The following is a 23,485-nucleotide window of genomic DNA, read 5'->3' as shown; positions in this document are numbered from 1 at the left end:
TTTGAAGATGATCGGACACCCTCGTAGTTCCGAACATAAACGATGCCAACTAGCGATCTGGCAGCGTTATTCCCATGACCCATCGGAACAGCGTCCGGGAAACCAAAGTCTTTGGGTTCCGGGGGGAGTATGGTTGCAAAGCTGAAACTTAAAGGAATTGACGGAAGGGGACCACCAGGAGTGGAGCCTGCGGCTAAATTTGACTCAACACGGGAAACCTCACCCGGAACCCGGAAAAGATCCACAGAATGATAGCTCTTTCTCGATTTGAAGCGATTTGTCTGGTTATTTCTCATAACAAATAAGACTGCGGCATGTTAACTAGTTACACGGCCCCTTGGACAAGGTCAACAAAGACAAGGCTCTCCCAGTCACAAGGGTTTATGCAACAAAAAGCCCCACATCAGAGCCAGCTGTGAATTCCTCTGATCAGCTAACGCTAAGATGCGGGGTTGACTGGAACACCCCGAAAAAGCTTCTTTTTTTTTAAAAAAAAAAAAAAAGTAAATAGTTCATTGTTAATTGTTGCTTTTGCTTTGTTGTTTTTTTCCCTTCACTCCCTGTAAATAGTTCCCTCTGTGTCATAATTTGACTTTCTTCACAGGGCTGTCTAAATAATTCATTTTTGTAAATAGTTTTCTGAATTGTGTGTAGAAAGTTTAGTTTGTCTGTGTTTGCTTGTATATAATATTTGTGAAAATTTGTGCAATTTATCACTAAAGACTTGTAAAATTCGATTTCCGTTTTGTTTTTTGTTTTGTCTTTATGGTCTCTTAACTATTTGTACATTCAAGTTATGTCACTGCAGCCTAAATATCCCGATAGCCCAGGCTGTGCTGAAAAGAAAAAGGTGAGGATATACGAACCAAAACTTGGAGAAACAGCTCAGTGTTCAGAGGGTTAAAATCTCCCCTTTGCTTTGTTTTACATGTTTAAAGTAAAGATCCATTCATTCAATTTACAACAGATATGTTGCTTATTATCATTAAAACCAGAAACCACAATCCAAACAGTAAAAAGTGGAGACCGATTTTGATTGTTTCTATTTCAGCTTTATTATAGAGACGATTGATTACTGGTTGATATAGATTTAGAGTAAGAGTTCAAGAGTTCAAATGAAATAAAAAAAAATCACATCATCATCTGATTTCAAATCAAACATCAGTTCAATAAAACAAGATAAAAGTCCGTCACACGGACCCACAACAGCACAAAGAAAATACGCACACAAAATGTACAATATATACAGATATATCTGCACGCTGTCAGGTCAAAGGTCGACTTCTGAGCTGAGAAACGATTACAGCTGATTGTAGCTTCCCTTTTTACTGAATGTATTCACATGAAGAACTCATTTTCTACTAAACATAACTATTAACACAAAAAAAATGTAAAAACAAAAACAGAATTCATAAAAGAAAAAGAATAGAATCAAAATTCTGAAACATTTCATTCAAAGTAAACCATATCCCAGCTGTATATTTAAAAACCACATTTTTTAAACATTTTTATTTTAATTTTCATCGTGAACTTAACAGTTTTAATTTGTAACAACTGTTCCACCTGTGACAGACACACATGCTCTGTATGTTTGTCTGGTTTTGTCCTGATATTTGATTTTCATGCACTCTTTCTATTTCAGCATCGTTAAACATCATTTTTACATAACCACTAATTTGCCAGTTTTTGAAGATTTTAGGTGTTTTTAGGTCATTTCAGTGATAGCTGGTCCTGGTCCTCCGGTTCACAGCGACCACGATGACACAGAGCGTCAGCAGCAGAAGGCTGAGCGCTGACCATCTCACTTTGTAGAAGGTGGAGTGAACCCCAAACGGATCTCTGTACTGTAACACTGTTTTGCTTGTTGACAGACACTGAAAAGGTTCACCCACAACTGCACACCAATACTCTCCTGTGTCTCTCAGTGAGACATTAGAGATAACCAAAGAACCACCTTCACCGTTTCTTATTCTACTTATCTCCCTTAAAGACATTATATTAACAACTCTGCCTTCTGTTCGGTTCGACTTGATGAACAATTCAACCCACCGACCCCTTTCCCGATCTTTACATCCGAGATTGACGTTTTCTCCCTCTGAGAAGAGCTCTACATCAGGAGGACCAAAGTTAGGACACACCAGGAGATGATACTGTTTCTCACTGACAGGAGTTTTACAGACGTACACACCTGAGTGGTTTAACGTCAGTGATGAAACCACCAGAGAGTAGTTTTGGTCTACAGTCTGGTTTGGTTGTTCAATGCTATTTACAGCCCAGCGTGGGAGCTGGTCATCACTGAAATCAGTGAGAGCGCACGGTAACACGGCCGTCTCTCCCACTGAGCGATAGATCATCTCTGTGAACACCTCTAACTCTACAGAGTCACTGCTGACACACTGCTGCTGCTCCATCAGCAGACAGGTGAACTCTGTCTTGGCTGTTGTTGTGAAATTAAACACATGAAGAGCTGATGTGTCTTTATTCAGTTGGTATCTTCCTCCAACATCGTCCATCATTGATGTCTCATTGTCCCCAAAAACTCTGCTCCATATTTCCTGTTCATATCCAAAGTCACGTTTGAGCCACAGGACGTTCAGATTGTCAGCCACTCTGTTACATGACAGAACCCCTGTTCCTTCAGGTGTCATTTCAAAACCTCTTCCTCGACGCACTCTCCTGCAGACGATGACAGATCTGTTCTTGTCATGTGTGACTCTGCCGTCGGTCCAACACTCCTCTCGGTACGGGCCGGAGTCTGAGTGGGTCAGGTTGTGGATCTTGTAAGAAGAGATATTGTTTGTGCTGATGACTGAGAGTCGTTGTTTCAGGTCTTCAGGTGCTGTGGAGTTGTGGGACCAGAGGTCAGAGGTGTTCCACAGGACGAGCTTCTCCTCACCAACAGACCTGGAGATCAGGCAGGAGTCGGCCTCCTCGGGAAGCTCGAAGGTGTAAGAGTCCCGTTCCTCCTTGATGCTGATGAGTTCTTGTGCATGAATGTTGTTGATGAGAGCAAACAGCAGGAACCAGAGCTCTGTGACTGCAGCCATTCTGCTCCGAGGTCTCCGTCTGAGAGTCCGTCAAACACTGACACCTCACAAACTCAACCCTCATCACCAGCGTCTCTCTGCGGTCCCAACAACGTGACTTCTTTATCTCTTCATCAGCGGAAACTTTGACACATCCGGCTCTTTATCAAGTCATCTTTGTCAGTGAGGCTGTCGTGTCTTCAAACACACATTACTGATGAACTGAAATGATTTTACAGAACCGGGCTGGTTTAAATTTAGTTTGTTTTTGCCTCACACAGACAGGGTTTCGCATGCATCTTAATTCCCCTTTTACTATCCAAAGCACCTTATTTACATATTAGATCCAACACTTATAAATTGACTCTCAGCAGAAGCACAGAGAGGGAACATAAAGCTCCTGCTTTTCTTTGTTCCTTTGACCAACCACATGGTCAGCTAAGGCCTTCTTTGCTCTGTGACCATCTTTGATCCAGCATCTTGGACCTGGCGTCTTGTTGTAGCCTCTGTTATTGTTCTGTTCTTTTTGTCTCTCTCTCCCACACACAAACACAAAAAGTAAGGAAATTTGTGTTTGGTTGATTATTTCTTTGTTGTAGTAATGTTCCTTGGCAATAAATCTTTTACTGTTGGAAAGCCTGTTTATTTCCCTTTTAAATACTATACTTGTTTTGGAAGTTATTATCACAAATTCTTAATGTGTACTATACCTATGAACCATTTTTAGATACTTAAATATTTCCATTTCATGCAACCCAAATAAAAAAATATACTTTTTTAACAGGTAGAACTTTCTAATGTAAGTCATTTTCCAAGCATACAAAAGAATTATTTCACTGACATTTATATTAATTTATCATCACTACACAGTCTTGAACTAAATAATTCCACTCCAAAACATTTCAAATGTACAGCACACAACCGGATATTTTAATTACATCCTAGGCACTAACTGTCTGGTATCTATAACGGCCATGAGGAATCACGGCGATCGTGTTATCTTGTAATCAATCATGTCAAAGACCTATGACAAGAAAATACAGCCAGCTGGTCGGTTAAAGAGTCTGTTTATATTTAATACATCCATGACATATATCACAATTCAATGTACACAAATGCTAAAGCATTTGTGTGGGTTTACAATAATTAACATTCACCCAACCCATAAAGCGTAATATTACATAATAATAGCCCAACTGCAGTTCAACTTTGCAATATAAAGCTTTAATATCAATGTTTACTTACCTCCGCTGCACAGACATTAGTAATACATCAGACGTAAAGCTAGTGCTTAATGGCTGATTATCAATTAAATATAAAAACTGACCAGCACCGCTGTCGTTATATCGCTGATTAGCTGCTGTTGCTAATAATCTAACCCACTACGAGCACACTACGAGAGGAATACTCGTGAACGAGCGCTGCTCACTTCGTGCACTCGTGTGCCATTTCTGTGAGCGAACCTGGAGCGAGCCAGTGAGTCAGCGTTAGTGCTCGGGTACAGTCGGTCGCGCTCAGCCGTGTTCGGCTGTCGTTCATCACTTCTACGCACACTCTATGGGTCAGTAGATCCATGTATTATACACTTTTCATGTCATTCTATTCACAACCAACTGAGCAGAAACAATCACAAGCAGCTGAAAGTTCCGGAACTCGGAATGTATGGTGATGTCATCTGTCTTTGATGTGAGTGTGATGTCACAGAGGAAACATTCGGCCACAGTCTCAGAGGTTCTAGTTTACCGAAATATCACGAGATATTGCACACTTCTCACGAAGCCTCGTAACGAATGTTCAATTGTTATTTAAAGTTGATTTTTGAAAATCAAAAAATCAAATATTGTCAGGGGTATGAATAATTTTGAACATGGCATTTTTTGGGACTCCATTAATAAAATACCCCAGAAATAAATATTTTTTTGAATTTTGTATTGTTGTCATTCTTTCAATTGTTGGTCACATATAACTGATACACAAATTTGAAAACATGCATTCATTTCATCACTAGATGAAAAAATCACAAGAATTAGCAAGGGTATGAGTAATTTTGAGGACGACTGTATATATAGAAAAACTAATGAGTGCTTGTGAGGTAAGTATGGTCAGGGACTGAACAACTTTAAAGGTCTTTAAAGGTTTAAAAGTCTGATGTTACATCATTTTATATAATTAAACCTAAAAAGAAACAGTCTTACTGCTGACCATTTTATTTAGGATTTTATTCTGCTTGGTTCATAGTCTTCTTTTTTTGTTTTAGACTCTAAAATACTAATTTCTCTCCTGCCTTCTGGATAACCCCTTATTTTAAAACTGTATGGAGCTTAAAAGTTAAGATATCACCTAAAGCTAACCTTTGTATTTTAAAACAAAAAATGATTTAAAAAAATCATGTTTCAGGAGAGGTTTTATTATCATTCATCATTAACCCTATGAAGCCATTTGTATCATATTTGATACATTCTATGACCTCCATGTAATCCACATTAACATTACTGAAGCCTGTTTAACGGCCCATCTACAGTCTGAAAGGCTGCTGGGGACTGCAAGCCGTTCACCCAGGAGAGGAGTGTTAAAAGTGATGTGTGTGAAGAGGTCGTTCAAATACCTGCTCCAACCAGCAGGGACAGAGCTGAATATGGATATTCACACACACATTTAGGTCCCCTCTTGGCAAATATTGAAAAATTTAACCAGAGGCCTTAACACATCATTTTAGGATGATTTACTGCATGACCAAGTGGGGACCTTAAAAAACGTCCCCTGTTGGTGAATGTGTAACAACATGGAGGTTCCCTGTTATATGGATTCACAAATGCACGCACACACACAAGGGAAAAAGAAAACTCAACCTGAAAAAATGCTTGAAAATATCAATCTGTAGACTTGATTTTAAAAATACGGTTATGATAATTATAGCACAAAAAACAAGACACACACACACAAATGTTAAAGTTTAAAAAAAAGGAACTTACTGCTTGAAAATCAAAAAAAAATATTTATAATTAACATAAAATTATAGTATTTATATCACAAAAAAAAGACAAAACACACACACACCAAAAGAAAAAATCTCTTAAAAATTATAATAATTCTGTAAAACTTAGTAAAGTAAAAATTAGTTTTAAAAAAGTGTAATTTTTTTCACATATAATTATTATATTTTCAGCACACATACACAAACACGAATTCATTCATTCTAAATTCTAAAGTTGTAAATAATTTAAATAATAGCATATTAGTGCTTATTGTCTATTACTGTATTTCTTTACATCTTTAATTTTACAAATGTACATACTCAACTTACTATACATTAATGAATTATTTACATTTTTGTACTTACTATTACTTTTACTTTAATATTTATATTTACATACATTTGTGCTGGTACTTATTTCTGCTTGTGATAATTCTCTATCAGTGATTGAGTGACTGTAACAAACCAAAATTTAACCCCTGAGGATCACTGATCATTGATCATTGTTCTGTCGAGCAGCTCCTGAGATGAATGTCACAACTTTTTGAGCAAAAAGTCAATTTTTCTGAGTTTATAAAGTCGCAAATTAGTGAGGAAAAAAAGTCAGAAAAATTGATTTTTTTCTGTTTTTTGGGGATCAACTCAGAGAAAAGCTGACTTTTTTTCTCAAAATTTGTGAAAGAAATTTGCGACCTTACAAACTCAGAGTATAACCTTTTTTTTTTTTTTACAAATTTTCCATTTTAATCCAAGAAATTCAAATTTTTCTCAGAAATTAGTGATTTTTTTCACAAATGTCCAACTTTATAAACTCAGAGAAAGACTCTTTTTTTTTGCAAATTTGCAACAACAAAAGTAAACCTTTTCCCCTAGATCTAATTTTAAATTAATTTTTGTTTTTAAATTCTAATAATTGTCTCTCCCTCTTTTTCTCTTTTGTGGTACATTGTGGTACAAATGCTAATTGCCATGTTTTTGAAAGAAAACAAACTGCTCAAGTTTTTATGGTTGAAATACCTGTGAAAGGCATCTGAACGCAGTGAACTGCTGTTGATGCAGGTTTTGGAGGATTCAGTTCAGTTGAAGAAGGAAACTGCATGGCTTGTTTTTATGCCTTTGACATCAGACTTTCAGGTTGTTCATTCGTCCTGTTCTCCTAAACGCAATATTTCACAAACAAATGGAGAAAATTTCTTTAAATTTGTGTCAAAGACACAATATAAAATACATGTAATTATCCTGTAAAATTTACTATATCTGCAGTACAATTCTAAGTATTAGAAAAATAAGTATGTATATTTGAAACTGTGTCACAAATTTAAAAAACAAAAATAAAAAAATTGGCATAAAAACGACAACTTGTTGGAGCTGTTTTTGACACATGATCATCGAACAGTCTGAGACTGAAACCACATTACAAAGACTTTATGAACATTGCGAAGCATAAGATTAAGTTCAAAATAGAACATTATTCATTCACTGTGGGAAGAGTCAGAAGCTGCTGGTCAACCTCTGATACACCTCAGCAGCGGTAGCAGCTACCTCCCGCTCAGCAGCAGTAGCAGCTACCTCCCGCTCAGCAGCAGCAGCAGCAGCTACCTCCCATTCAGCAGCAGCAGCAGCTACCTTCTGCTCAGCAGTGGCAGCAGCTACCTTCTGCTCAGCAGCAGCTACCTCCCACTCAGCAGCAGTAGCAGCTACCTCCCTTTCAGCAGCAGCAGCAGCTACTTCCATTTCAGCAGCAGCAGCTACCTCCCACATTACAATAACTATAATAATTATATCACAAAAACAAAAACACACACACACACACACACACCAACAGGAAAGTATTACCAAAAAAGCAACTGACCTGAAAAAAAATGATCTTAAAAATCATAATAATTCTGGAAAAATATACATTTTTTACATATAAGTATTATATTTGACAGCACAAACACACACACAAACATGTATCCATTCATAAATTCACACAACACAATCTTCTCGGTGTTGTTCCAGTTTTAGTGCACATGTTGCTTTTCTGTTTGGAGAGGGGGACACGAAATAAAACTGGAACACAGATAAGGTTGTGTTTGAGTCCTAACTTTGACATTTTAGGACAGATTTTAAGGACACAGTTCCTCTCAGAGGGTTCCTCTCACTCAGAGCCTTCTGAATTTCCAGATACAGATACTAAACCTGGAACCAAACAGAGAAGATCCGCCTGCTACGACAGTATGACAGCTACCTCCCATTTTGCAGCAGTAGCAGCCATCTCCCACTCAGCAGCAGTAGCAGCTACCTCCCGTTACACAGCAGTAGCAGTTAACTCCCATTCAGCAGCAGCAGCAGCAACCTCCCATTCAGCAGCAGCAGCAGCTACCTCCTGCTCAGCAGCAGCTACCTCCATTATCCACTGCTCATCTCCATCATCTGAGGAGCCTGACTTTATTTGTTTCAGCAGTGGAACCAATTACACAACTAAAGTACATTTTTACTTCAGTTTCAGTGCTTTTGTTCCAAATTTAGTAATGATGTTCCAAATTTAGTAATGATGTTCGAAATTAAGTAATGATGTTCCAAATTTAGTAATGATGTTCCAAAGTTAGTATATTTGTTGTTCCAGTTTTAGTAATGATGTTACGATTTAAAAATATTTTTGTTCCAAATTTAGTAATGATGTTCGAAATTAAGTAATGATGTTCCAAATTTAATAATGACGTTCCAAATTTAGTATATTTGTTGTTCCAATTTTAGTAATGATGTTACGATTTAAAAATATTTTGTTCCAAATTAAGTAATGCTGTTCCAAATTTAGTAATGGTGTTCGAAATTAAGTAATGATGTTCCAAATTTAGTAATGATGTTCGAAATTAAGTAATGATGTTCCAAATTTAGTAATGATGTTCGAAATTAAGTAATGATGTTCCAAATTTAGTAATGATGTCCACATTTAGTATATTTGTTGTTCCAATTTTAGTAATGACATTACAATTTAAAAATATTTTGTTCCAAATTAAGTAATGCTGTTCCAAATTTAGCAATGATGTTCGAAATTAAGTAATGATGTTCCAATTTGAACTTATTTGTTGTTCCAATTTTAGTAATTATTTTCCAATTTAAGTAAATTTTGGTCCAATTTGAATTATATTTCAATTTTAGCATGCACGTTCCAATTTTTAAAAAACTTATTTAGGGTTAAAAATAAGGAACGCTTCACGAATTTGCGTGTCATCCTTGCGCCCCTGGAAATGCCATCTTCTCTGTGCCAACAAGGGCTTGTTGGGTCACTCATGTTCCAACAGCATCGGCCAATCACACGATCCCAACTTTTGGGCATCCAATCAGAAGGCTCGATTTGACTCAACAAGCCACCTCGCGATCGCCATCTTGGATTCTCCCTGCACCGGCGCTCAGTTCAAGATCGGACCCCACGGAGTCAAGTTCGTGAGTACAGCATTTGTCATATTTTTACGAATTGTGAGCAGCAAAACGTTGCCAATCGCGCCGTGTCAAGGGCGGTGTTTTTTTCCCGGTCCTTCGCAGCCCCCGTTCGTGATTTCGGAGGCATTAACGTTGGCGGGGACTCGCGTTTTGACCGGAGTTTTATCACCGCGACGGAATCAATCGTGTACATTATTTATCGCCGCAGCGCGTAAACCGACAATTAGCAGAGCTGAGCACAGTCTCTTAATGAGACACGAGCTAACGGTGACCCGCAGTCTGACACAACTTGCCGTGCCGTCAGCGCCGGTTTAATATTGCATCATGTTTCATCATTCATTCATTCATTCATTCATTCACTCACTCATTCATTCACGTGTGTATTTCAGCAGTCCGGAGGAGTGTTACACAGCTGCTTAATCAGACACATCCAGATGTTTATTTCATACAGATAATAACGTTAGAACATCTGTGATAATGTAATGAAGAGGTTTCTTTTGTATTCTTTTGTACATAAAAGAGACCTGAGTCCAGAGATGTGCTGTTTCCTCACTGTTATTACAGATTTTGAAGATTTAAGGAGAACTTTAACTGTAAGTCCGAGGCTACGCGTCATTTATCGTCATCTTGTCTTCTTTATGATGATCATAAAGTATTTCCTGCCAGTATTCTGCTAACGTTCATTTTCTCTGTTTAGATGGAACATCCTACTTTTAGGAGGGCCCCTAACGGGACCCTCCTGTTAAGGGCCTCTTCAGAGGCCCAGGCTGTAGGCCCGCTGCGGGTTGCCGGGGGCCAGGCCCCATACCGGGCAAAGAAGCCGGAGGAGGTGGATGCAGAGGCACAGGCCCACGTCACCTCCGAGGGTGGCAACACCGCCAACGCCACCCTCGTCCTGAGCCGGTGGAAGGTCCAGTTCGGGAGATACCAGGGCAAGACCTTCCACTGGCTCCTGGAGAATGACGTGGTCTACGCTGTGAACCTGGTCGCCTCCCACCAGAAGGAGCGAGAGAGGACAGGGTCTCAGTCCCCACTGACGGCCAACAAGGTGACGTCCTTTGATCTGATACGCATCATACAATTAGAGGAGTGTCCAGTTTTAACCTCCCTCTGTGAACCTACAGGACGCCTTCACCCGCGCCTCCTTGGCGTATCCTGACTTTGTGGAGGCGGTCAGGTTCCACCGTGCGTTCGAGGAGGCGCGGGTGAGGTCCCTCCAGCCCGGACAGGAGGGACAGGCACTTGTTGGCTTTGGGGACTTTAAGTTCGAGACCCTGCAGGCCCTGTATAAGTCTGAGGACTCCAAAAAGATCCGGTACATTATTGCAACGTTTGAATTCTATTTTTTCATTTATTTGCTCAACTGACTATTGATGACAATAATCATGTGACCAATTGTCTGATTTGTATAGATTTGTCAACTACCTCCGGAGGATGGTGCCAGCTCCTGGCTCGCAGATGGAGAACGCCGTCCGCTATGTCCGGCAGAGAGACAGACAGAGAGCGAGGGCTGCTGCAGCCACCGCCACCACCACCGCCACCACCAGCAAAGCTGCAGCCACCGCCACTGCCACGACCAGCAAGGCTGCGGCCACCGCCACCGCCAGCAGCAGCAGCAGCAGCAGCAGCAGCAGCTCAGCCTCTGTCTCCGCCGCAAGCCAGAGAGCCAGGAGTGCACGACAGTATGTATTATTTTACTATAAAGTTGTCTGAGCTTGATGTACCTGGATGACTTCTGTTTAGAAATATATATATAAATATGAATATATGATATATAAATATATAAAAACATTATAAATAGGTGTGTTTTTATCATATTGTCTCCTCACTGTAGATGGTTTTGTGTGTCCTTTTTTTCTTGGTAAAGGCCTCTTGGTTCTGCGCTTGCGGCCTTTGTCTCCGGGCAGCGTTCTCTGTCTGCGGTGGAAATGCAGGCCAAAATCAAGCGGATCTGCATCTGTGAGGGAGAGAAAGGAGCATATATCAATATAATACATATGTCAAAAAATAAAAAGTGAGGCAGAGAAGACTTCAGTGTGGAGCTTCTTGGATTTTCACCTCTTGTCATTCGAACACCATGTCACCTGACTACTTTCTCTTTTCTTTCTTACCTTGTGTCCACCGTGTCGCGCTGGAGAACACATTCTACTCATGTTCCTGGATATGAATTATGGATCACAACATGTAAATATCATCTTAAACTGTCTTACGAGGCTTACTTCTTGTTGCCAGTAGGTGGCGCAGTACTATGACACCTAACTGGCATGTTAATGCTTTCGACCTTATGTTTTTATATTATCCATAAAGTGCGTTACTTGGAATGACCTTCGCCACACACTTACCAAACAGAAACATATTGCTATTCATAACTCTAGAATGATTGTGTAGAGTGGCTTTATCATTGCAGAATAAGTCACAGCATATCCAAGCCGGACTTAGTAGGAAATGTGTCGTGAGCGAGCAAAAGATGAGCAGCTATCGGTCTTTTTCAGTCATTTGATGCTGATGACACGTGAAAGTCAGATGGTTGTCAGGAAGTGAAGAACAGCGGTTTGGAATCATTGGAAATGGAGGAAAGTGAATACAAGGACCTGCACACAGCAGCTATCCTCAGAACATTTTAGACGCATTAGATATGATCCCCACACTAAAAGTGATTTTTCCCACCGGTTGACTGATTTTCCTGAGGTGGAGGCGATCCATATCACAAAGAATTCACTTCCACATCTGTGTTTCATGTGGTACATGCTCACTGTATACGAAATGTCTATATTTTACTCAAATTTACTGACAAACATTACATTTCAGTGGTGCGACAGTGTAGCTCGCCATTTAATTGGATGGCTGTCCTTGTCTCAACATACAGGTGGAGAAATGCCCCCTTTCAGGTGGAGATATGCCCCCTTTCAGCTAAATGTAAAACATCGATATTATTTATAATCTATGACATAGACCTATATCACAAAAAGTGTGAGAATTTCCAACTGCCTCTGCACAGAAGCAGTTGAAAGTTCCGGAACTCGGAATGTATGATGTGAGCGTGATTTCACGGAGAAAAAATTCCGCCACAGTCTCAGAGGTTCTAGTTTACCTAAATATCACAAGATATTACACACTTCTCACAAAGCCACGCAACAAATGTTCTATTGTTAATCAAAGAGGATTTTTCAGTTATATTTTATGAGATGTGAAGAAATGTTCAGTTCCAAAACTGATATTGGTCTTGTTTAGTTTAAGAAAAAATAACATCTTTATCTTGTGAATACCTATTGTTATCTTAAGTGGTCAAAATCATTGTTTGATATAGGTGGCCAGAGGACTGCCTGTAAATCTACTGAAGTAAAAGTTTCGTCATTCAGTATAATACAACTTTTCTGTTACAACACATTGTCATCTGTGTCATTGAAAGGTCCCCTGTCATTGTTGTCAGTCAAATTTGCACTGAATGACAAATTTCGCTATAGAGCAAATATAATAAAATAATTCGACAGACATGACACACATTCATTGCTAACATTTGTCTAAACTATAATAAATATGAATAATATTAATGCTTTTTTGTCATTTGTTTCCTTGAAGATGTTCTTTAATAAAGGCGGGGTTGCAAGGCACAGGGCAAAAATAAATGCAGATCCAATAGCTAGGGAGGAGATGCTAGCAAGGAGAAGAGAAAGGCACTGACTTGCAATAAAAAGAAAATCAGCTTACAATAATTCTGGAGTAATATTCTTACCTCCCTATACACCAGTTTTAGGGAATGGTCACACATGAGGTGAGTAAGCACACTGCCAAGGTAGGCGATGAATGTGAGCAGTGCCTGATGTGGTGGACACAGACACCTAGCTACTGTGAGCTAGCTTGGTAATAAATAGATTGTAATCTGATTTTATTGGTGCATTTTACATTTTCTTGTATTCCATGTCTGTCTCCAGACTCATTACAGTCAGGCAACATCTCTCCTGTGGGGCAGTTTCTATTTTTCGTAGCTAATAACATATATAATAAGCTGGTTAACCACAGCAAATCAGTGTATCCTTCATGAATACTTCTTTCCTCTGGTTGACGCGACAACTTTGCCGATCAAAGTTCCTGAAAGTTAAAAACCAAACGAAGTGAAGATGGGATTTGGCTTTACCGTTGAAAGTGAATATTGTATTTGCCCCCCAGTAAACGGGAGGTGAATATTTGTATATCTGTTTTAATTTTGCCTGTGTGACTGCACAGCGTTGAGAAGAGCCAGATGAGATGGCTTGGGCATCTAATTAGGATGCCTCCAGGACGCCTCCCTGGTGAGGTGTTCAGGGCACGTCCCACCGGTAGGAGGCCCCGGGGAAGACCCAGGACATGCTGGAGAGACTACGTCTCACAGCTGGCCTGGGAACGCCTCGGGGTCCCCCGGGAAGAGCTGGACGAAGTGGCCGGGGAGAGGGAAGTCTGGGTTTCCCTGCTTAGGCTGCTGCCCCCGCAACCCGACCCTGGATAAGCGGAAGAAAATGGATGGATGGATGGTGATAATTGCTACCATAGACAATAAATAGGATCCGGCTCCTGCACGAAAGGTCCCCGGTTTTGAAACCGGGCGGAAACATATGACACGTTTTGGAACAACTCGTTGTTTAAACTGTACAACGTAGGTCACTTTCAGCACAACCAAGCATGGAAGACTAATATATGAGTGTGGCTTGACACGGCACAAGGCTTGATATCAAGTTTCTGTAGTGTAGTGGTTATCACGTTCGCCTAACACGCGAAAGGTCCCCGGTTCGAAACCGGGCGGAAACAATAAGAGATTTTCATTATCATGTCTCAAACATCACACGTTTCCTGACACTGAATGACTAGCTGCTGCCGCTGGCGATGATCAAGAGGTCTGTAAACGTGGCCCTCAGGGGGAGGACAAGTGTGGTGGTGTGCTGTTTGCAGCATATTGCAGAACATGGAAATGTGCTGCTGGTATAAATCTGGTCAGGTGGTCCCACAGCTTTGATATTGAAAGGATTTAAGGTTAGAAACTGCTGTTAACCAACTCTAAGTCCATATATTGTGTTTTCTGACAGACTGAGAAGATGTCGCAGTGACACAGTAACAGGAGATGACGTCTTCAGCTTCTCTGAAGGACAAAAGAAGCACATGGACGTCCTCTGCAGGGACAGGGAGTCTCATCCACCACAAGGTAAGGTATTTGAAAGGCACAGGCTCATTCCCAATGTCGGTTCACTGGAAGGGAAGGAAAAGTTAGATCTGTGTTGCTGACATACTCTGTGATGGAGAAGCTTTGTGACTTTACCAAAATAATTACAAAGTCCGAGGCATATTTCTTTTTCGAAAAAAAGTCAGACAATGACATGCATTGCTACGACTACACAAAACTTTGCCAGAGTACACATGTGCTCCTGTGTAGCCCGTCTCTGCTAAATACTATAAAGGACAATTGGCTGGAAATCAAACCCAGGCCTCCCGCATAGCAGGTGAGAATTCTCCCACTGAACCACCAATGCTCACTGACTCCAATACCACTTTGGTGATGGCACGTGCATACACCTGGAACTTTGACTCTCCGCCTTCTGTGCCAAACAGGTACAAAATGCAGCTAAATTTAAGATAGCAGCAAGCCTTTTTTTACCCAAGAAAAACAGGGGGAAAAGAGTCACAAGTGTTGCTTGTGGTGTGGTGTATGACGTGTCACCAATGCCAGCATCTTCTAATGCTCCTCTCCGGGGTATTAACTGCAAGAGGACAAAGAAGTTGTGCAACCACTGAGTCCTAACAACAGTAAAGACACAGTGCATTGGCTGGGAATCAGACCCAGGTCTCCCACGTGGCAGGCGAGAATTCTACCACTGAACCACCAATGCTCACATGGCAGTGACAGCCACAGCCACCACTGCTTTTTTGACGCAATCTTGTCTTCATATTCTTCCTAGGCCGAATCAGGCGGCACACAACCGATCCATTTTGTGCACATCAAGACTGTAACGGTGCGCCAAACGTCTTCTTTCATGGGGATCTGCACAGAGCCTGAGGGAGAGAAAGCCTGGGTAAACAAAGCTAGTTGATCACCACCATCATGGAGTCAAGTTATTATGATCATATGACTACTGTAACTCACATTCATATGGTCACAAAAAATATACAGTTATGAAAATTAATAATAATTTGGCAACTAAAATAACAGAAATATAAAGTAGAACTATTTAAAATCCAGAGCCAAACTAACGAACTTATATAATGAATAAAACAATTCTGATAAATATTAGGATTACTGTCATTTATTTAAAAAAAAAAATAGTTCAGATAATTCTGTCTTGTGAGATAATAAAAGTTGTAGATTTTTATGTGGTTTTAATAATTTGATTAAGTCACAATAAATGGAAAAAAGACAAAGCAGTAATCAAAACAGAAACGTTGCAACCTGTTTTATTTTTTTTAAAATACACTTAGAAAAATGTCTGTCTCCGTACAAGAGCTAAATAAAAAAAATAATAAATTAAAAAGCAGGACAAACAAATAAACATTCTGGGTAGTGAAGTAAGTTAACGGGAGGGATAACATTAGCAAACAAGTTGTCAACAACATCGCTGATTCATTCATTGATTCACTGATTCATTCATTAAAAAAACAAATATACATACGTAAAAACTATTGCTATTTGGTAATGACAACAGCCAGGCTGTAAAAGTTTGACCTACTTTCCAAATGATGGTTAAAAGTATGGTGGTCGGTCTCCCCTGTCTCCATTTACTGGTGTTCTGCACCGCTGGAGGAGGAGGGCTCTCACATTCAGTTCTTGGTAGCGATACGAGCGCCAATTGGCCATTTCTTTCAGGATTCTTGGTAGCAGACAGCAAGGTGATTTGGCCATCACTACCAAGAATGAGCTCGACTTATGGATGGCAGGGAGCGCCAACGAGCCACAAAACACAGGAAAACAGGAAAGAGTGAAACCCATGCTTGTTCATACATGAACAAAGACAGAAATGAATGGTTGTCACCAATGCTCATGTGACAGTGCTGAAAGTTGTCCCTAATCCGTCTACGTCTTTTGAAGATTAAAGAGGAGTTCCGCATCCTCGGGAATGAAGCTCCTCCCAAGTCTGGCGGTACGACAGCGGATACTTCTGAGTCTTTTGCCAGATGGCAGCAGGGTGAACAGCAAGGTGGCTGGGGTGGGTGTTGTCTCTCAGCATCCTTTGGGCCCCGTGCAGCCATCTCACGTCAACCACGTCACTGAAGCTCTGTCAATGGGAATAAGTGATGTTCTGGGCAGTTTCAATCACCCGCTGCAGATCCTTCCTGTCGTGGGCAGCGCACAAACGATGTCAACTCGTGATGGGGTTTAAGACAGAATAATCTCTATTGCTCCTCTGTAGAAGTTAACCAGGATCTTGCTCCAGAATGTAGCCTTGCCAAGTTTCTGTAGGATGTAGAGCCTATTCTGTCCTTTTCTTTTAGCCTGGATGGTGATGTGTGATGACCAACATATGCTCTCAGTGATTGTGATCGCAAGAAACCAACAGCTGTTCACCTGCTGCACCTCAGCTCAACTGATGTAGACAGGGTCGTGTATTTGACTCCTTCTTTCTACAATCAACAGTCGCCTCAGTGGTTCAGCTGATGTTGAGCAGGAGGTACTTCTCTGCGCACCACTCTGCGAGATTTATTCCCTCCCAGGTAAGAGTTATATGTGTGTGCAAGACTCAGCCTGACCATGATTTTATTCATTTTCCCTGTACAAGGACAAGGTCCATCAATGGCTGACTGGCGCCAACGGTGCAAGACACATAGCCAAACCTAGGTCGTCAAATGCTCACCAATGGTCCGACATTGAGCGTCGGACGACCGTGGGCTCGGTGTGTCAGGGCCCAAAGTGTGTCTTACCTGTCAAAATGAGCAGCCTAGACATGGGAACTGCAAGGAAATTTGGGCTGTTTTCTCCTACTGATATTTTGAAAGCAATTATTTGCTACATAACAAACCTGACACTGCAGTTTCAGTCTTGCCAAAAGGTGTTGCACTGACCGGGGATCGAACCTGCCTCCACTCCGTGGAGGGCTATTCCCAACATCATCTCCTCGTTAGTATAGTGGTGAGTATCCCCGCCTGTCACGCGGGAGACCGGGGTTCAATTCCCCGACGGGGCGGGTAGTTTCCTATTTGAACCCACTGCATCACCTCACCTTGTCTGTGTCAAATGGTGAAACAATGTTACTGAATGGCTGGAAAAGTGCCATCAATAGCAAGAGCACTACAGTCATGGCCCACTGACAAACATGTCTGAGCTCACAGTGTCAGTGAAGCAACTGACAACTGCATTGGATGGGAATCAAATGTAAATGCATGGCAGGTGAGAATTCTACCAGTGAACCACCAATGCTCACACGGTTGTGTTACCCACAGCCACCACCACTGGTTTTTTGATGCAATCTTTTCTTCACAACCGATCCATTTTGTGCACATCAAGAGTGCAACAGCATGCCAAACGTCTTCTTTCATGGGGACCTGCGCAGAGCCTGAGGGAGAGAAAGCCTGGGGAAACAAAGCTAGTTGATCGCCACTGTCGTGGTACCCATGTTGAGTTGCAGTCTTTGTGGAGCCAGCTAGGGCAAACAAAGTCCTGCGCTCTCTAACTTACAAAGTAGTTCTAGTTTGTTCAACACCTGCCAATTGCGACAGTGATGCACTGCCTGCCATGCCAACCAGGTGTATAATGCAGCATTAATCCACCGTTAATCTGATACTCGATTCTGTTTTTGATAAAGTTACCGAAATCTCAAACACAAGACAAGTACTTCTGGACTACTAAGTGCCATATGAATACTATAGTGTTAACTAGCATTGTTGTAGTAGCACTAGCATGTGACCAGCTCCCAAAACACCATGTCAGTACCTTTCCTGCATGTTCATTGCTGACACCCATCCCTCTGCGATGCCTGGTGAGCACTGGGTGGAAAAAAAAAAGAAGATATTTCTTTGACAGTTTTGGCAACTCTGCTGACTGTTCGGATGGATCTTATTCAATAGGACAGGTTCAAAGTGACGATGCTATGACGTGTGGTCAGCATTGTGTGTTTTTTCTGTATTATGTACAAAAAGTGATAACTTATACACAACTGATAAACATGTACGAGACCAGTCTGATTTGTAATGATGCTCTGATTTGTCCATTTGTTAACCAAATAAAAACCTACTACTGTGTGTTCTGCTAATTTTACATGTGTACAGTGTGATAAATGTTCTGTAACAGTAATAATTCCCAATAAAGACATGTTTCAAGAACATGACATTGATTCAAAGACATTTATTTACATTTTATTGGACTACATTACATATTTCTATTTCTATTATTTATCTGGAGTAAAAAAAAAAACAACAAAAAAAACCCCAAATACATTCATTCTGTCACTGTTACAATATTTGACTTAAGTAAAGAAATATACATTTGTTCACCAGACCTGATATATACAACATTAGATTAAAAAAGAAAACTGAATAAAACAGTCCCTTTGTCACAGACAAATCAATAATCTAAGCAGTCATTATCAGCGTCTGGTTTTTCTGACCTTTGACCTGGGTCCTCCTCTCACCTGCAGATTTAAGATGTGACAAAACTCAGTTCACTAATTGTATCCTGACCTCACAAACAGGACCATCACAAACAGTGAGCATCGCTGTGACGCTTTTTATCAAATCGTACACATGCCAGCCTCTGATTGGTCGTTTGTTAATAATCTCTCCTTGGTCATTCCATGATACTTGAATACTTGAATGGGAGACCGCCTGGGAATACCTGGTGCTGTAAGTGTTTAGTTTTCAATTTTCACCAGCAGAGGGTGCTGCTGTTTACCTAATGGACACAGAGCAGAGAGCAAACAATGTGGTGAGGGGGCTACAAAATGACCACTGAAAAACTCAATCAATCAATGAATTCTGATATACAGTAGTGAATTCAAAAATGTTAAAAATAAAATAAATAAATAAAATTGAAAATGTAAGTCATGCATTCAGGCGAATAAATGAATGCATGTTTGTAAATTAACATATAACTAACATCTAAGTTTGCTGTAAAGCAGCTCTATAAGCAAAATATTAAAATTATGCTCAAATAAAGTTTTATTTAACCCTTGGAAACCTGAAAAAAAGTCTCATCATCAGAGGAAATACGTTTTTAGTTTGCTTTCGAAAATATTTGGCGAAGTGGCTTCTCGGATATTCATAGGCAATATGTCCCAGAGCTTTGGGACCTTAGACCAGAGTGGACTTTGACTGCGTAGTTTGGCTAGTAGTCATCGTAATCGTTTAAAAAAAGCCTTGTCAGGTTCCAGTCCATAACACGCGTTGGTTGGATTTAGACTTCTAATGCTATTTTGTAGTATTTGTTTACAGTTCAAAACATATATTAAAAAACTTTGGCCACAGAGCTCACAAATTGGAAATTGGGAGACGATGGGAGATTGGAGACGACCTGGAAATACCTGGTGCTGTAAGTTCTGGCTTTTCGCCAACAGAGAGTGCTTCTGCTTACCTATTTGGCGCTCCTGCCACCCGTAAGTCCAGCTCCCTTTTTGTAGTGACGGCCAATCACCTTGCAGTCTGGTACCAAGAATCCTGCCGAGAACTGGCCAATCGGCGCTTATATCGTTTGTTTTATTCGACTTATTTTATTCATTATATAAGTTCCTTAGTTTGGCTTTGGATTTTAAATAGTCCTGCTTTATATTTCTGTTAGTTTAGTTGCCATATTATTATTAATTTTCATAACTATTTGACCATATGAATGTGAGTTACAGTAGTCATATGATCATAATAACTTGGCACCACGACGGTGGCGATCAACTAGCTTTGTTTACCCAGGCTTTCTCTCCCTCAGGCTCTGTGCAGGTCCCCATGAAAGAAAGACATTTGGCGCACCGTTACAGTCTTGATGTGCACAAAATGGATCGGTTGTGTGCCGCCTGATTCGGCCTAGGAAGAATATGAAGACAAGATTGCGTCAAAAAAGCAGTGGTGGCTGTGGCTGTCACTGCCATGTGAGCATTGGTGGTTCAGTGGTAGAATTCTCGCCTGCCACGTGGGAGACCTGGGTCTGATTCCCAGCCAATGCACTGTGTCTTTACTGTTGTTAGGACTCAGTGGTTGCACAACTTCTTTGTCCTCTTGCAGTTAATACCCCGGAGAGGAGCATTAGAAGATGCTGGCATTGGTGACACGTCATACACCACACCACAAGTGAGACTTGTGACTCTTTTCCCACTACTTTTCTAGGGGCAGAAAAGGCTTGCTGCTATCTTAAATTTAGCTGCATGTTGTGCCTGTTTGGCGCAGTAGGCAGCGCATCAAACCACCAGATGTATGCACGTGCCATCGCCAAAGTGGTATTGGAGTTCATGGGCACTGGTGTTTCAGTGGTAGAATTATCCCCTGCTACGCGGTAGGCCTGGGTTCGATTTCCGGCCAATGCAGTTGTCCTTTGCTTCGTCATCAGGAAACAACTATTACAGTGCTCATGCTCTTATGCTCTCGCCTCAATTCAGCAGTGTTGTTTAGGCGTCTGACACTTTGTTTCCTGGCAATACGAAATGACCTTTAGGTAACGCTTATAATGTTAATTCGGGCTTTATAGTGTATGCACTGTCACATGTCACTGTGGAAGAGCTGTCAATCGGAGTTCTCACCTCACTTAGGCAAACATGATAACCACTACACCACGTAAACTCAATATAAAATTCTGTGCTGCGTCAAGCCACAATCAGATATTAGTCGTCCATGCTTGGTTAATAAGTGCTGAAAGCGACCTATGGTCAAGTTGTACAGTTTGAAGGAGTCATTCCAAAACATGTCATAGGTCTCCGCCTGGTTTCGAACCACAGACCTTTCGAGCGGGAGCCGGATATAGATCATCATTACAGATGCAATATATTTTTGGCCACAAGTGGAATTGTGGTGGCGCTATTTCCCCCACTTTTTTAAGGAGGTGAGTTTATCTTTGTCCTTTGAGTGACAGACGACTGAAGCAGCAATGATTTCAGTGGGGATTTTCCATTGACATTGTTTTTTTCATGACTGTGGTATCAAACGAAAAGTCAAACTCGACGAATGTAAGTGAGCTGTTTTTTAAGTACTAAAATTTTGATGTATTTGTGTGTAAACTGTATAATATTGATAAGAATAGGCTCTGGTTGTTTTTGCTAGGCAATACGAAATGACCGCTAACTTTCATAATGTTAATTTGGGCTATATACTGTATGTACCGTCACATGTGACTGTGGAAGAGCTGTCAGTTGGAGTTCTCAATTTCTCTCTTGCTAAGACTGATATAAAATCGTGCTTTTTCAAATCATTTATCGTGTATCTAAAGTTAGGCCTGCTGTAAGAATGGAGCTTTTTGTCCCTTCGTTTTTTTAAAGTTGATTCGTTGTCGTGTATTTTGTCACAGTTGTCTTGTGGGCAATTTCATTCATTTTTAGTGGGTGAATATTTTAGTATATGTCTATTTTAATGTCTGCATGTAAGATCAGGGTTTATTTGCAAACACAGTGTTAGATTACTTTTAAAATGTGAAACACAGAGATTTTTTTATCCTATCTGTCTAGTTTGTAAATTAACATATAACTAACATATCTAACTTCGCTGTAAAGCAGTATTTATGAGCAAAACATTAAAATGAATGTACAAATAAAAGTGTTATATATATATATATATATATATATATATATATATATATATATATATATATATATATACATTAGTTTTCTTTCAAAAATATTTGGCGAGGTGGCTTCTCAGATATTCATAGGCAGTGTGCCCCAGAGCTTTGGGACATTAGACCAAAGCAGACTTTAACCGTGTAATTTGGTTACAAGGCATCGGAAACATTTAACTCATACACTCATAGTATAACACACGTTTGTTGGATTTAGCCTCATAATGCTATTTTGTAGTATTAGATCTCACTTTTATCCAGCAGAGTGAAAACACTGTAAAACCACGTAAAAAACACGATTGAGAAATATTATGAACATAAATCTACCAGTTCGAGTGCAACTCTGAACAGCTGTAAAGGTGGACAATTGAGTTTACTGTGTCTGCTGTGATGATGCCTAACATCCCTGACAAACACCGTAGTCCCATTCAGATAACACAGATGTGGATTAATTTCCACATTATTATACAGACACATAACGTGTATTGAGCTGTTTTTTTTTAAACAATGTCTCCTGAAAAGTGCAGCATTGTTTCCTCAGCTGCTGAGCTTATGTGATCATTCCTCAAAATTACCTGACTGCACACATATTACATGTTATTCAGTGATAAATCTGTGCTACTTCTGTGCTAACTTTCAAACAGAAAACAATAGAGTATAGCGAGCAGGGAAAGATGAAGAGTAATACTTGTAATATTCCAGTGTTCTTAATGATATTTCAGGTAGGAATTAAATTATTTAAAACAAGATCAGCGTTTACTTTATTTGAAAAGTCTTGCTAAAATACACTGCAGGTAATGAAGCAGAAAATTAACATATATGTGGTTCAGCTTTCTTTACCAGTAAAAACATTTTCATGTGGAGCAAAGTGTTTTTTAAAGCATACACAGTATTATGTTTGTAACCAAAATTATTGTTGTAATTGTGTTTTTCTAATTTCAGTACATCACAACATATGACTTCAACTGCAAAGCTTCACAAAAAACAAGAAGGGACAATGCACTGCAAATCCTGTGGAAACGAAGCCAACATTCAGTAAGCAATTAACAAAGCTTTTATTATAAATATTCAAGTATAAAGACATGAAAAAACAAGTGTAATATTATAAAAAATAGAATTGCACTTCTGTCATTCAACATTGTAGTCTCGTTCTAAAATCAACAGTAAAACAAAGAATAAAAGTAACAATATAAACATATTTATCAGAGTATGTCAGTGACCTGATGTTGGAGAAACTAACGTTACCACCTGATATAAAGCGTTGATATGTTCGCAGCATTTTTTGACCCTTTGACATTTTTTGACTTATGCAGTTTTTTCGGTGAAAGTAATGCAAAAGTAGTGTTACGCATTACTCTG

At 40.1% G+C, this 23,485-nt stretch overlaps 2 protein-coding genes and 2 non-coding genes across 4 annotated transcripts; 3 read left to right on the top strand and 1 right to left on the bottom strand.

Annotated features, from left to right (window-relative positions):
* Positions 1-1,040: 1,040 nt before the first annotated feature.
* LOC148185557 (uncharacterized) lies at positions 1,041-3,186 on the bottom strand. The gene has a single exon (XM_088074502.1). The coding sequence runs from the start codon at positions 3,045-3,047 to the stop codon at positions 1,716-1,718; it is 1,332 nt and encodes a 443-aa protein (XP_087930628.1). The 5' UTR covers positions 3,048-3,186; the 3' UTR covers positions 1,041-1,715.
* A 6,934-nt stretch (positions 3,187-10,120) lies between these two features.
* LOC148185554 (uncharacterized) lies at positions 10,121-20,858 on the top strand. The gene is made up of 7 exons (XM_088074123.1): positions 10,121-10,474; positions 10,551-10,741; positions 10,839-11,108; positions 14,484-14,604; positions 15,351-15,464; positions 16,475-16,592; positions 20,749-20,858. The coding sequence occupies exons 1-7, from the start codon at positions 10,124-10,126 to the stop codon at positions 20,856-20,858; spliced, it is 1,275 nt and encodes a 424-aa protein (XP_087930249.1). The 5' UTR covers positions 10,121-10,123.
* On the top strand, positions 14,136-14,208 carry trnav-aac (transfer RNA valine (anticodon AAC)). Its single transcript has one exon. It is a non-coding gene; the product is annotated as a tRNA-Val (tRNA).
* Positions 17,496-17,567, top strand: trnad-guc (transfer RNA aspartic acid (anticodon GUC)). The gene has a single exon. It is a non-coding gene; the product is annotated as a tRNA-Asp (tRNA).
* Positions 20,859-23,485: the final 2,627 nt, after the last annotated feature.

The sequence above is a fragment of the Plectropomus leopardus genome, chromosome 24 (assembly GCF_026936395.1).
Source record: "Plectropomus leopardus strain MGB_pleo_1.0 chromosome 24, ASM2693639v1, whole genome shotgun sequence".
NCBI classification, from domain to species: Eukaryota; Metazoa; Chordata; class Actinopteri; order Perciformes; family Serranidae; genus Plectropomus; species Plectropomus leopardus.
The sequence above is the reverse complement of the archived record's forward strand: the minus strand, read 5'-3'. Positions and strand labels throughout refer to the sequence as shown.

What these genes read in the sequence shown, in the direction of transcription:
- LOC148185557 (XM_088074502.1), bottom strand. Translation starts at nt 3,047, where the DNA reads ATGGCTGCAGTCACAGAGCTCTGGTTCCTGCTGTTTGCTCTCATCAAC.
- LOC148185554 (XM_088074123.1), top strand. Translation starts at nt 10,124, where the DNA reads ATGGAACATCCTACTTTTAGGAGGGCCCCTAACGGGACCCTCCTGTTA. An exon ending in CTGAGGGAGAGAAAGCCTGG is followed by an intron (nt 15,465 to 16,474) that starts GTAAACAAAGCT and finishes CGTCTTTTGAAG; the next exon opens with ATTAAAGAGGAGTTCCGCAT. An exon ending in TGAACAGCAAGGTGGCTGGG is followed by an intron (nt 16,593 to 20,748) that starts GTGGGTGTTGTC and finishes TGTTTGGCGCAG; the next exon opens with TAGGCAGCGCATCAAACCAC.